The 14,824-nt window shown below is 43.4% G+C and overlaps 1 protein-coding gene across 4 annotated transcripts in view; it reads right to left on the reverse strand.

Annotated features, from left to right (window-relative positions):
- LOC132828449 (sphingomyelin phosphodiesterase 2-like) overlaps positions 1-14,824 on the reverse strand; it is a 54,864-nt gene that overhangs the window by 32,030 nt on the left and 8,010 nt on the right. The window contains exons 1-2 of one of the 4 annotated variants that reach the window (XM_060845586.1): positions 11,025-11,095; positions 4,836-4,916 (exon numbers count right to left, since the gene is read on the reverse strand). In XM_060845586.1, the coding sequence (XP_060701569.1) occupies positions 4,836-4,885 (50 nt within the window). In that variant the 5' untranslated portion in view covers positions 4,886-4,916; positions 11,025-11,095. Of the gene's footprint in view, positions 1-4,835; positions 4,917-5,713; positions 5,868-10,695; positions 10,741-11,024; positions 11,096-14,824 lie in introns of those variants that run through there. The other 3 variants (XM_060845587.1, XM_060845585.1, XM_060845584.1) reach the window with 3 other exon arrangements.

Consider the following 14,824-nt stretch of genomic DNA (forward strand, 5'->3'; position numbering starts at 1 on the left):
ATTCTGTTAACTCATGAGATAATGGGCATCACTGACAAGACAAGCAATTATTGACCATTCTTATATTTGCTCAGGAAACAGTGCTGAACCACTTTTGCCTATGTGCTGCAGCTACAGTCACAGTGCTGTTCAGAAGGGAGTCCAGGATGTTGACCCAGTGACCGTGAAGGAAGAGTGACATGGTTGCATAGGTTTAGGATAAGGTGTGGCTTAAAGGGGAACTTGCAGGGAGTGATGTTTCCATAGTCTGCTGCCCTTGTTCTGGCAGATAATTGAGACGTGGATTTGGGACCTGACACTGGGCAAGGTTTGATGAGTGACTTCAGTGCACTGGTGGATGGGACACACTCCTGTCACTGTACTCCTGCGGTGGAGGGAGTGGTGGTTTCAGGTGGTAGACAAGATGTTTTGCAAGTGGATGCTTTGTCCTGGATAGTATTAAGCTTCCTGAGTGTTGCTGGAGGCGTACACATCCAGGGAAGTGACAGTATTCTACCACACTAGCAGAGGAACCATTAGAGATAATTGTGAAGGAGAAAATTCGTCTCCATTTAAAGGCAAGGTTTGATCAGGGATAGTTAGCATGGGTTTGTCAGAGGGAGGTGATACCTAATGAAGCTGGTGGATTTTTTCAAGGACATGACTAAGTGTTTAGGTATGGATAGGGAAGCTGATATAATTTGTATGGATTTGAGTAAAGCCGTTGACAAAGTCCCACGTGTGAAACTGATAAGGAAGGTAAAGCCTCATGGGATCCAGAGTAACTAGATCCAAAATTGGCCAAGTGACAAGAGATAGAGGTTTACTGTAGAGGTTTGCATGACTAGGGCCTGGTGTGCAGTGCTGTAGCACAGGAATCAGTGCAGCGACCCGAACTGATTGTGCTATTCATAAATAATGCAGTGGAGAATGTGGGAAGGGTAAGTACGTTTGACACAAAGAATGATCAGGTGGTTGACAGGAGGAAGAAGGTGGTAGATTACAGCAGAAGAGAAATAGATTAGTCAGATCAATAGCAGATGGAATTTAAACCTCAAATGTGAGGTAATGCACTTTGGAAGGAGGAATGAAATAAAGAACATTCAAAGGAATGGCAAGACCCGAGAAGCTCAGGAGGAACAGAGGGTGCTTATCCAGAGATCCTTGAAGGTGACAGGACAGGTTAATAAACTAGTTAAAAAGGCCATTAGGACATTTACCTTTATCAGTCATGGCCTAGATTATAAGATCGTGGAGGTCATGTTGGTACTGTTCAGAACTATAGAAGGATGTGATTGCAATGATGTGGGTGCAAAGGAGGTTCACAAGGATGCTGCCTGGAATGAAACATTTCAGCTATGAAGCAACGCTGGATAAGATTGGGTTGTTTTCTTTGGAGAATTGAAGATTGAGGGTGGGGTAGAGTTGAATAAGGTTATGAGAGGTATGGGCAGACAGGAGAGAAAAAAGTGCTGCCCCGAGTTGAAGGGTCAATAAGAAGGGGGAGTAATTTTAAAGTGAAAGGCTTAGAGGGGATTTGAAGACAAGCTTTTTCACCGAGAGGGTCGTGGAGTTCTGGAATGCACTGCTTTGGGAGGGTAGTTGAGGCTGGAAACCTCGCAACCTTAAAGTGCTCATTCAAGGCTTTTTTTTAAATGTCATAAAATTCAAGGCTATGGGCATAGTGCTAGGAGTGGGACTAGTATAAAATTGTAGTATATCTTCGATGGTACAGACTGGATGGGCCAAATGGCCACTTCTGTACAGTATGATTCTATGACACACTCCTGATTTGGATAATTGAAGGCTTTGAGGAGCCAGGTGGTGAGTTATTCAATGCAGAATTCCCAGCATCTAAACTGCTCTTGTAGCCAACTGTATTTATGGTTCCATCCAATTATGCTTAAGGTCAACAGTGGCCTAGGATGGTGATGGTAAGGTATTCTGCAATAGTACAGCATTGACACTGAATATCAAAGATGAGATGGTTAGGTCCTCTCGTCTTGACACTTGTGTACATTTAACTTGCCAAAGCCCGAGTGTTGTCCATTGTTGGTGCATCAGGCACAGACTAATTTGACAATGGAGGATTTATGATTGGAACTGATCATTGTGCAATCATGAGGAAACATCACCACTTTTGACCTTGTGTTGGAAGGAAGGTCTTTGATGGAGCAGTTGAAAACTGTAGGGGTACCCATCTTGCTGGGGAACACTTACAGTGATGTCCTGGGACTGAGATGATTGGCTTCTAACAACAACAGCTACCTTTTTTCATGCTAATTATGGTTCCAACCAGTGAAGAGTTACTGTTGCCGGTTCCTTCCTTCTGTTTCCCCACTTTGGTTCCTTGCTGTTACAGGAAGTTGCTGTCACCTCACTTCTGGAATGCAGTTCTTTATCCATGGTTGGACCAAGGATCTAATAAAGTTTGGATAGGTTATGGTAGACCCCAATGAGCACTAATGATGTGGTACAACTAGATCATAGCTGATTTGATAATCTTCAACTCCACTTTTCTGCAAAATCCTTGGTTCCTTATTATTAAAAAATCTTTCTACCTGGCTTTGCATACACTTAATGACTCAGTCTTGACGGCCTTCTGTTGGAAGGGTTCCAAAGATTCACTACATTCAGAAACTGCCCCCTCATTTAAACTGTCTGTATCTCTCTCTTGACTCTGTGCATCATTCCCACCACTTGTCTTCCCACCGACATTTGTGTCATCTGAAAACTGAGCAATAGTTCCACTTTCCTCAGCGAAGACCCCACATCGAGCTCACTAAATTCTCTTAACACCCTCAGCATTTCTCCCAAGTGGTGTTCATTGCGGGGAATATTAAGGAAAGGCAATTAGCAATTAGCACAAAACGTTTGTGCTCACCACTGACCTAATACCATGCATTTTCATAAGATGCTCAATGGTGAGGACTCAAAAGATCACTCCCTATTAATTGCCTACCACTTGCTCCCACCTCTGGTCAGTCAGTGCTGCCGGTTGGATAACTCACAGATGGTGATGGAGTTGGCCGTAAGGTTGGTACTTGAGAATAACATCATCAGGCTGTTTGCTCGACTAGTCTGTGGGATTGCAAATTTGGCACAAAAGCTCAGATGCTCGTGAGCTGGGCTTTGCAAGATCAGCGAGGCTGGGTTATCAGCTTAGTCATTCTGAATTCAGTGGTTGATACTGGCTGTTCGGTTTTAATCTTGCTTTCAGTGGTTTGGTACAAATGAGCGACTACCTACTGCTGCAGAGGGCAGTTAAAAGTCCACCACAATCCTGTGTTTCTGGAATCACACCAGGAATGGACAACCGATTCCATTCTCTTAAAGACAGGCTTTTACAACAATCTGATGATCTCAAAGTTACTATTCCTGATACTAGCTTTTTAATCCTTTCAATCACTTCACTTAATTAGCCAGCTACAATGGTGGGATTTGAATTCATCTCTACAAATCATTAACTGAGGCCAATGGCTTAGGAACTCAGTAACATAACCACTGTGCTACTATTCCTCAGAGAGTGGTTGGAATGTGAAACTCGCTGCCAGAAAGAGTACTTGCGGCAAGTAGCAGATGCATTGAAAGGGACGCTGAATGGACACCTGTGGGAAAAGGGAACAGAATGATATGCTAATGGGATCAGATGATGAGATGCAGGAAATCTTGAGCGAAGTGACCTGTTTTCTGTAGATTCTATGTAACTGTATTGTCTTCAAGGTTTGTGCGAAGATTTGTAGCTCGGGTGCTCGTTGTTGTGGTTCTGTTCGCCGAGCTGGAAGTTTTTGTTGCAAACGTTTCGTCCCCTGGCTAGCCAGGGGATGTCGCCTAGCCAGGGGACGAAACGTTTGCAACAAAAACTTCCAGCTGGGCAAACAGAACCACAACAACTGTATTATCTTGCCATGGCTTAAAAAGCTCTGAAATAAGGTTGGTAGTTTGGAAAGAATATAAAGTGAATGAAGGTGATCGGTTTCCGAGTAGACTTTCCAACTCTGCTATTCCACTGGGAATATGTGGACCTCAAATACACAGCAGTGCAGGATTCAAAGCTACTAACCCCAAGGAAGATGCAGCAGGGAAAACAAAGAAAAATAAAGTAGTTTTAAGCAGCCTGCTGTTAACTGTTACTCTGGAAAGGATCCATACAAACCTTTCTCACAGGAATGATTCTGGTGTGGCTGTGTCACCCATCAGAATTACAAACCCCCCTGAGAATGATGATCCAGGTATACACAAGATGGTCAGTTACTGGATCCTGTGACTATAGCCCAGTAAGTAACAATGAAGGAGTGACAAATCTAATTCTAAATTAGGATAGCAGATCCAACCAACTCAAATCACTAAATAATGCAAAAAATGGTGCAATAAATTTAACATGTGGGGCTAAAAAAGGTCCTCTTGTGGCAATTAGTAAGTTTACCCAATTAGAATTAAAGAACACAGGATAGGTCAAATGGGCTTTCAGCGTCTGTGTGAGATCTTCAAAACAAGTATCTACTCAATCTCACTCACCTACTCTTCCCCCATAGCACTGCAACGTTTTCACCTTCATGCACCGAATCAATTATTTCCTTGGAATCCTATCAAATCTGTTGCAGTGCAGTCCAGACCATAACACACAGAGAAACAAAAAAAAGTCATCTTTCCTCTGCATCTTTTGCATATTATCTAAAGGTTTCCAAAACACTTGCTCTTATATAATGTTGTGGGAAGACAGGAACTGTCTGAATAAACCGAACAACGGAGCTGAAACAAAGATGAGGTCGAGCTCACATTGCATTGAAACACTGTGTGTCATCTGAATGTCGGTCTGGTGGTGTAATAACCAGAAGGAAAGGCTCAAGACTTACCAGCAATTGAGTGTGAATACTCTGAACCTTACAGCAGATGCCTCAGACATGGCGACAGGTTCACAAGGTCAAACTCCACAGCTAGTACAGGGAAAAAGAACAGAACCTTTAAGTTTCTGCAGCATAAGGCTTCTGTCAATTTGATACTGCGTCTGAGACTGAACAAACCGAAGACAGTTTACCGCAAAGTAACACACACACACACACACACACACAAAGTGAATCAAGTGAGTGCAAGTCAATTAAAAGAGTGTTCAAAAAGAATAAAGACATTTGCACAAAATTTACAATATCCTCTATGTATTTAAATCTGCTTTTATTTCTTTTCCAACATCTGGAGTTGAAAAGGTGGGTTTAGAGGGATCTCGACCATGCCAAGGAGTTAGAAATCACCTCAGTGCAATGTCCTGTCACTTCTGTTTGTTTGAATTGCCCAGCAGATTTCTATCTGCTCCTGGTTAAATCCCTTACATGTCACATCAAGGACTACCCTGTAATCCACATCCACCTCTCCAACTGAACCTAGTGCCCCAAACCATCCTGAGACCCCTTGCTCCAGGTTATCTGTAGCCTCCATCCTGCCTCACTACAGGGAATCAGTGGTGCACATCAATTAACTGGCAGCCATCCTCCCTCCCCTATTTTTCTGGCCTGTTCAAATGGCCAATACTGCTGACATTGAAGGAGCTCTCATACCCAGGAGCACTCAACAGTTAAAAATTCTATAAAGGCACAAAGACTCCACGACGTCAGGTTTAGAAATTTCCATTCAAGTGAGATTCATCTTAAAAACAAAACCTCCATCACCCAGGATGCGTCCCTCAAACCAGGGAATCTTTAACCAGTGGTATGCAAGTACAAAGCAAATTAATACTTACATTTAGATTGTGTCTTGTGTCACTCTAAGTCTCAAAGAGCTTCTGAGGATGAATTAACATTGCAGCAATTGATGGGATGTAAGCAAAACGTGAAACTGGACATAAACCAAGAGTACAGCTAACAATTCGGACAAATTCCAAAATGCTTGCACAACCAGAAGCACTGATCCTGCCTGTTCTGTTTAGGATCATGTGACACTGCAGTGAGATTTTCCTTCCCATTTACACACAGTGATTCCTCAGCAGAATCACACCAAAGAAGCAGACACATTTCAGTTCAGTCGCAGCCAAGGTCCAGTCAGCTGCCTATGACTTCAGTATTGGTCACACCCAGTCACAGGACCTCAAGTGCAAATGGAAAGGAATTTTAAAAAGTCCTACTTAAAAAGCAGGGCACTTGTTGATGATCTTTAAAAAAAAATCAGCACTACAAAGGATTTTCCAAAGATCTTTTTGCAAAGATTTAACCTTGAAGCAAAAACATAAGGCCAGCATCAAATATCAGAGTGAGCGGTCACATGGTCCTCACAGCCCAACCTTAGTGAGAGGGAGTCCAGGGTACTCACAATGGAAATTCCATCAGCCACTGTGCTCTGATCACACTCATAGATCCTTTCACATACTGCTAGCCTTAATGGTAGCTGATTTCCAAGCCAGAAACTCATGGTGTCCTGCCCCACAGCAGGATTTCAGCACTTATTCAGGCTAACACTGCATCATATTAGGTGCGGCGATGTACTCCCAGTGAAACATTAAACCAAATGTCAAGTGGATGTAAGGGATCCCACTTCATACAATGCAGAAGAGGTTACTTGCTCCAATGTGCCTGCTCATCAAAATAGAGAGATTGACAGCACAGAAAAAGGCTCTTTTGGCCTATTATGTTCACGCCAGTCAAAAAACAACCCCCAACCAATTAAATCCCATTTCCCAGCACTCTGCACACTATGTCTTGGCATCACAGGTGCTCCACTCCCCTGCTCTTACCCCCACTGTTCTGTATTTTCAGAAACTCTCTTGAAAATCACTCCACAATCAGCTACTATTTCAAATATTACAATTCAGATCACAACAACTCCCTGCATAAAGAAGTTTTCCTTCTCTTATCCATCCTTCCCAAGGCACGCCCGAGGTCTGAAAACTGGGTGAAATCACTGAAATAAAGTGGTTGAATTGATTGTTGGGCCAGTTACTCTCAGCTGCCAGGGGACTGAAGGATGGAGCAATCCAGTGTGCTCGAAGGCAATGAAATCACGCTGAGCAGCACATCATGTTAAGCATCATGATGGGATGCGTCACAGAGAGAATTTTCCTTTCTGCATATAGCAATCTCAATCCTCTGATTGCTAACTCACCTGCAGGTACAAAAAGCACTATGCTTACTGTATTCCAATCTTCACATTTGAACAGTTCAGTTAAAACACAGACCTTGAAAGATCAGCATATTCTGGAATCTGAGCCAATGATCCTCTTTCAAATCATACATCAAGACCAGAAGGCTATGGGCCCATTGGCTATTTGGTGGCAACTTGCTGTGTATAAAGTGGCTATCATGTTTGCTATACTGTATTAATTGCCGTTTGAATATTCCTGCCATTGTAGTACTTGACGTAGCTACTACTGATGAAGCTGTGAAAACATTTTAGAATAGAAGGGCCTGAGCAACTGATCTATAAATGCAAATTCTTTCTATCTGCTCTTCTCTATGGATGCCCTGACTAAACGTGGAAAAACAACTAACATTCAGCCACATGTAATAACCATCTCCCTTAATCCCTTAGCATCCCTTACAATTCAACGATATGACCATTGCTAATAACCCCACCATCCACATGCTGGGGTTGTCAGTGGCCAGAAACTGAACTGGATGAGCCATATAAATGCTGTGGCTACAAAGGAAACTCCGAGTTTAGGAGTTCTACAGCAAGTAACTCAACACCTGTTTCTCCAATGCCTGCCTATCTACAAGGCTCAAGACATTCACCTGAATGAGCGCAGCTCAACAAAACTCAAGGAATTCAAAGTTAAGAATCAAAGAACACCAGGTTATAGCCCAACAGGTTTCATTGGAAGCACTAGCTTCATCATCAGTTGGTTGTGGAGTCCAAATCAAGAAATTCAACACCATTCAGGACAAAGCAGCCCACTTAATTGGTACTCCACCTACAACTCCCATCACCACCGATCCACGATGGCAGTAGTGTGGCTCATCAACAATATACACTGCAGAAACTCACCAAGTACCCTTCCAAATCCATGATCTCCAACACACAGAAGCACAACAGCAGATATTTTGGATGCCACCCACAAATACTCTCCAAACCACCCAATATCATGTCTCTGAAATAGATTGGTATTATTTCACCATTGTTGGGTCAAAAGTCCTGCCTGGGATTTATCCTCCCTGACAGCATGGAGTGTACCTACACCACACAGACTGCAATGATTCAAAAAGACAGCCCACCAGCACCTCCTGCAGGGCAATTAAGGACAGGCAACAATTGCTGGCTTAGCAAGCAACACCCACATCCCATGTACGAATAAAACAGAAACTTCCTTTAACTCCCTTTGCAGGTTAAATTTTGACAGCGGGTTACACCGAAATCTATTCCCTCAAATTTAGAAGATTAAGAGGTGATTGAATTAAGGCTTTTAAGTTGATCAAATGTTTTGTCCATTGTTTCACCTAGTGGAATGGATCTGGAGTAATGGACATCACCAACTTAGAGCAGCAACTCAGGGACAAACGTCAGGAAATTCTTCTATATTCAAAGGATATGGATATCTGGAAGCCTCTCCCAGCTGTTGAAGCTGAGGGGTAAAAAAAGACTGCAAAACGGACATTGATATTTGGGAGACAGCTGTGTTAAGGAAATTGGAACAATGGAAGTAAAACATACATCAGCCATGATAGAAATTCAACTGCAGAACAAGCTCAAGGCCTTGAAAGGCTTCTTCCCATTTTCAACAAACACATCTCTCAAATCTTATGTGGACACAGGTCCTAGGACAGGGCTTCACAAAGCGGAGGGGTCCCAAGCTCTGAGGCAACGTTTGCCATGGAGCTGTGACTAAGTTACAACAGCTATTCTCTCACTCTTATAGCAGCATCCCCCTGCCTCATCTCCACTATCAATTCACATGGGGAGGGGTCACAACAAATTTCAAATTTTGACATGTTTCACAGAGAGGAAAAACATTGGCAAACATCTGAAAAACTCACACATTGATAAATGCTGTGTGTGCTGTGGCTAGAGCCACTAATGGACAGTACATTGTTTAATCGTAATATATAGTCTCATCTAAAACTTTGCCAGTTGTACCAACTACTGCAAGTTGATGAGCAGGAAGCCTGTTAAATATTTACTCTCAATCTTGCACAAACAGTATGGGTGTAACCAGCATTACCAGTTTAATAGACGAGACACTGTGATAGTAGCAAGATAAGCAAATCGAAGCCATAATAAATTTTCACATCTTACCAGTAACAGTTAAACAAAGTAAATGTGCACATTGAATAAGCAAGAGAGTGACATTGAGGGGTACACTTTGATGAATATACCATAATAAAAATTCCATGACAAACTGGATAAATAGATTTCTCTGCTTTCCTCTCTCTATCGAGCTTTGAACTGGGTGTTGCTGTTACAGTACAGCACTTGCACAGCAGTGACCCACTTGTACAACCTCGCAGCCAAGAGACAGTCATTTGGTCCAGATCAATGGGCTGTCCACCGATATAACTCACTGCTGGTGTCAGTTCCCTCCTGACAGCCAAAATCACCAACAGCAACCATTCCCAAATCAGAGGTTGTGCTTCCCTAACCTCTCCTCTTTCCCAATCTTAGAAGGTGCCGGGTTTCACAGGTTTTCAGTTCAGCAGGCATCACTGACATCACCAGGACAACATCCAACGCGCAGTCATCATGTCAATACACGGGCAGCAGTCTGGATTGTATGCTCAGCAGGAGAGAGACAAGTACTCCTTACTGGCAGGAACAAATGCCGACAATGATTTCCCTTGTCATGATGCTCATTTGGATCTGGCACCAAGTTTTCCTGGGTCCTGGACTAGGAGCTCTTCAAAGCTTATACCCAAGTGTCTAAACTGCAACTTATATTCTTTTTTTGAACTAAGTAAAACATATGAATTAGGCACAGGAACAAGCTACTTGGTGTTTCCATTTCAACATTCAGTAAAGTCAGGAGTCACACAACACTAGAATATTGATCAATAGGTTTAATTTAAATCACAAGCTTTCTGAATGCTGCTCCTTTATTCGGTGAAGTCACTTCACCTGATGAAGGGGCAGCGCTCCAAAAGCTTGTGATTTCAAATAAACAAATTAGACTACAAGCTGGTGGGGTAAGACTTCTGACTTTGTCCAGCCCAGTACAACACTGGCACCTCCACAACATTCAATAGGATCATGTGCAGTCTGAGAACTCCACATTCCCACCCAAATCCAATAGATTTTCACCCCTTGCTCATCAGGAATCTATTCACTCAAGCCTCAAAAATATTCAAAGACTCTGCCTCCATCACCTTTTGAGCAAAGTGTGTGGATTCATAACCCGCTGAGAAAATGGTTCTCCTTGTCTCAGTCTTAAATGGGCAACAGCTTGTTTTGAAACAGTGAACCCTATTTCTAGCTTCTCCCACAAGTGGAAACATCCTTTCCACATCCAACCTGTCACAACTCTCCAAGATTTGTAAATTTCAATCTAGCCACCTCTTGCCCTCTAAAGACCAGCAGCTACAAGTCCAGCCTGTCCAACCTGCCCATTGCAGGCATTAGTGCAGAGAAAGTTTCCCAGGCTGTCTCCAGCACAGCAAATCCTTCCTTAAGTAAAGAGACCAAAACCGGACACAACACTCCAGGTGTGGTCTCATGCTTTCATGTGATGTTCATACATATAATTCACTGTTAGCATTCACTTTCACCTTTAATAAGGAATTATCAACAACAGCAACTACTCACAGTATTGAAGTCTTTTATCCGCTATCTCCCATCACATCCCTTCAAAGGCATTGATTCCTGTCATTATTCAAGATATACCCTGAATAACTGAATGTAATCTCTTGCTATTTGGATAATAAGCTTCTTCTTTCTGCCAAAATAGATAAAGCCACATTTCTTCACATTACACTCCGTTCAGCTGATCTGTACCTACTCACTTAACCTGTCAATGATATATCCCTTTGTAGCCTCCTTATGCTCTCCACATAATTTACTTTCCACAGGAAAGCATGTAATCTCTTTTAAAATCGTTTAGTTTACAGACATTGTCCTGCCAAATGCAACCTTACCTCATGTCTTACAGTGGTCTATTCATTCCGAACATATACGGTATATTAACAGTACGAAAAGCCTGAAACTCTTTCACACTGGACTGGATTTCTCTATTATTATTGGCCTAAACAATGACCTTGCTGGAAACAGTCTTCTGATGCCCACAGAATCAGTCTCACCCCTGATCTGACGAATGCTTTGGTTCAAAGGTTTGTCTTATCAGCAACTCTGAGAACACGGCAGGAAAAGGCAAGTGGTTTCAGATTATGATTTAAATTAATTCCGTCCACAGTTTTGTCTATTTTAAAAATATATTCTTACTTATCTGCCCCACAAATTTAATTTGCAAAAGATCACAAAAGTAAAATGGGTGTTTATCTAATGCCTTCCATGACCTTGGGCTGTCCTGAAACATTTTAAAGGAACTAAATAATTTTACGGTCTGGAGATTGTTGTTATGCAAGAAACCTTGCACACAATGTTCTCCAACAGAACTAAGATAACAAGCAGATAATCTGCTCTTTAACGATGGTAATTGAAGGAGTTATATTGGTTCATGTGTGGAGAAAAGTTTATGTACTTGCCTTTGAACAGAGCATCTGAAAAGGCATATTGTCTGACATACTGTCCCTCTGACAATAACTCACTATTGTGCTGTAAAGTTATCTTAAATAGTCTGTACAAGTCTAGATTGGGGCTTGAACTCTCAATCTGGTGACTTCAGAGGCAAAGGTTCAATCATCTAAGCCATGTCTGCCACCTAGTCAGAGAAAGGCAGTGAGACACCCAGGAGAAAGGAGAGAGAGTGGAGCTCATTTTCAACAGCACCTCCTGACTGGAAGTACAGGAAGTATAGCTGGAAGTACAGAGGCATAAAATAGGAGTAGGCGGCTGTTGGGACCTTCAGGTCTCATCAGTCATTCAATATAATCATGGCTGATCATTGCATTCAGCACACTGGTCCCACTTTCTCCCCCTACACTTTGATCCTTTTAGCTCCAAGAACTATATCTATCTCTTTTCGCAGCAGAGAGCAGTGGGAGCTGGGCGGAAGTTCAGGCGGAGCGCAAAGCCGGTCAGGAAGATAAGTGATTGCTATTAGAGTGGGTGCGTTCTAAACCCCAGGTCCTACAAAGTAGGGTGTCCCTCCCTCCCTCCCTCCTCCTCTAACCTAAATTAAGAGTCCACAGACTTGCCACAAAGAGGGTCTAAGGAAGTTTGGATTGAAGAGTGCGGCTTTAGCTCAGGAGTCCGTGACAAGGAGGTTGAGTGAAGTGATTACGCCACAGTTGAAGAGGGTGAAGACATGTCTGCCAAGCTGGTTCAGTGCGCTACGTGCTCGATGTGGGAGGTCAATGACTCTGGTGTGTCTGGCTCATATGTGTGGAAAGTGTGTGCACATTCAGCTATTGACCGAGCATATTGCAGCACTGATGAAAGAACTCGAGGACCTTAGGCTCATCCGAGAGAACGAGATCTTTCTGGACAAGAACTTCAGTGAGGTTATTACACAGAACATACCAGAAGAGAGCAGACGATGAGGAAGGCAGAGAGGTGACAGGTGCAAGAGAACCCGGGGGAAGTACCTGTCAGGAACAAGTTGAAGCTTTTGGAAACAGTAGAGACTGATGACACTGCCAGTTCGCGAGGCGGCCAGGTCTGTCAATCAAACGTTGGTGCAGAGGCAGAGCAGAAGAGTCGGACATTGCACAGAGCCCTGGGAATAGGGGACTCCATCATGAGAGGAACTGACCGGGGTTTTTGTGGCAGCAGACAGGATTTAAGGATGGTGTGTTGCCTTCCTGATATCAGGGTTAAAGACATCGCGGACAGAGTGCGGGAAATCCTCAAGGACGAGGGTGAAGAGCCAGAGGTGGTGGTACATGTCGGCACAAATGATGTCGGGAAGAAGAGGAGGAACATACTACAGCGGGACTTCGGAGAACTAGGAAGAAGGCTGAAAAGCAGGACGTCCAGGGTGGTTATCTCCGGTTTGCTTCCAGTTCCTCGGGCTGGTGAGGCCAGAAACAGGGAGATAATGGACTTGAACGTGTGGCTGGGGAACTGGTGCAGGAAGCAAGGATTTAAGTTCTTGGATCACTGGGGTATATTTTGTGGTAAGCTTAAATTCTACAAGAGAGACGGTTTGCACCTTAATAGGTTAGGGACCAGCATTCTGGCAGGCAGGTTTTCTACTGCAACACAGCTACGTATAAACTAAGTAGCGGGGGAGGGGGGACAAACTGGATGTTTAAAAAGGAAATTGAAGGGAAAGTTAGAACAAGAGAAGTCAAGAAAGACAACTGTATCAATAAGGCAGAAAACTCGGAAAGGGATCATGCTGTAAGGTTGAGTGAAATAGGGGTTGATGAGAAGGGTGAGGGCAGTAACAAATTAAAAATACTATATATGAATGCACGAAGCATTAGACATAAGATGGATGAGCTTGAGGCTCTTTTGGAAATTGGCAGATACGATATTGTGGGGATAACTGAGACGTGGCTTCAAGTGGACAGAGCCTGGGAAATGAATATTCAAGGCTACACGTGCTATCGTAGGGACAGACTGACGGCAGAGGGGGTGGGGTGGCCTTGTTGGTAAGGGAGGATATTCAGTCCCTTGCGCGGGGGAACTAGAGTCAGGGGATGTAGAGTCAGTGTGGATAGAGCTGCGAAATACTAAGGGTAAAAAGACCCTCTTGGGAGTCATCTACAGGCCCCCAAACAGTAGTCTGGATGTCGGATGTAAGATGAATCAGGAGCTGAAATTGGCCTGTAAAGATGTTACTACAGTTGTTATGGGGGATTTTAACATGCAGGTAGACTGGGAGAATCAGGATGGTACTGGACCTCAAGAAAGAGACTTTGTGGAGTGCCTCAGAGATGGATTCTTAGAGCAGCTGGTGCTGGAGCTGACCAGGGAGAAGGCAATTCTGGATCTGGTATTGTGTAACGAACCAGAATTGGTCAGAGACCTCGAAGTGAAGGAGCCATTGGGAAGTAGTGACCATAATACATTCAGCTTCAATCTGCAATTTGAGAGGGAGAGGGTACAGTTGGAAGTGACAGTACTTCTGTTGAATAAAGGGAACTATGGAGCTATGAGGGAGGAGCTGGCCAAAGTTCAGTGGTGCAATACCTTAGCAGGGATGACCGTGGTGGAACAATGGCGGATATTTCTGTGTATAATGCAGAAGTTGCAGGATCAGTTCATTCCTAAAAGGAAGAAAGACCCCAGGAGGAGGCATGGGCGGCCGTGGCTGACGAGGGAAGTTAAGAAACATATAAAGTTAAAAGAGAAAATGTATAACATAGCAAAGATAAGTTGGAAGACTGAGGACTGGGAAGCTTTTAAAGAGCAACAGAGGATTACTAAGAAGGAAATACGCAGAGGAAAAATGAGGTACGAAGGTAAACTGGCCATTAATATAAAGGAGGATAGTAAAAGATTTTTAAAGTATGTGCAAGGCAAAAAAATGGTTAGGACTAAAATTGGGCCCTTGAAGACAGAAACAGGGGAATATATTACAGGGAACAAAGAAATGGCAGAAGAATTGAATTGGTACTTCAGATCTGTGTTCACTGGCGAAGACACAAGCAATCTCCCTGAGGTAACAGTGGCTGAAGGACCTGAACTTAAGGGAATCTATATTTGCCAGGATTTGGTATTGGAGAGACTGTTAGGTCTGAAGGTTGATAAGTCTCCGGGGCCTGATGGTCTACATCCCAGGGTGCTGAAGGAGGTAGCTCGGGAAATCATGGACGCGTTGGTGATTATTTTCCAGAGTTTGATAGATTCGGGGTGGGTTCCTGAGGAT

The sequence above is a fragment of the Hemiscyllium ocellatum genome, chromosome 26, assembly GCF_020745735.1.
Source record: "Hemiscyllium ocellatum isolate sHemOce1 chromosome 26, sHemOce1.pat.X.cur, whole genome shotgun sequence".
Taxonomy (NCBI): domain Eukaryota; kingdom Metazoa; phylum Chordata; class Chondrichthyes; order Orectolobiformes; family Hemiscylliidae; genus Hemiscyllium; species Hemiscyllium ocellatum.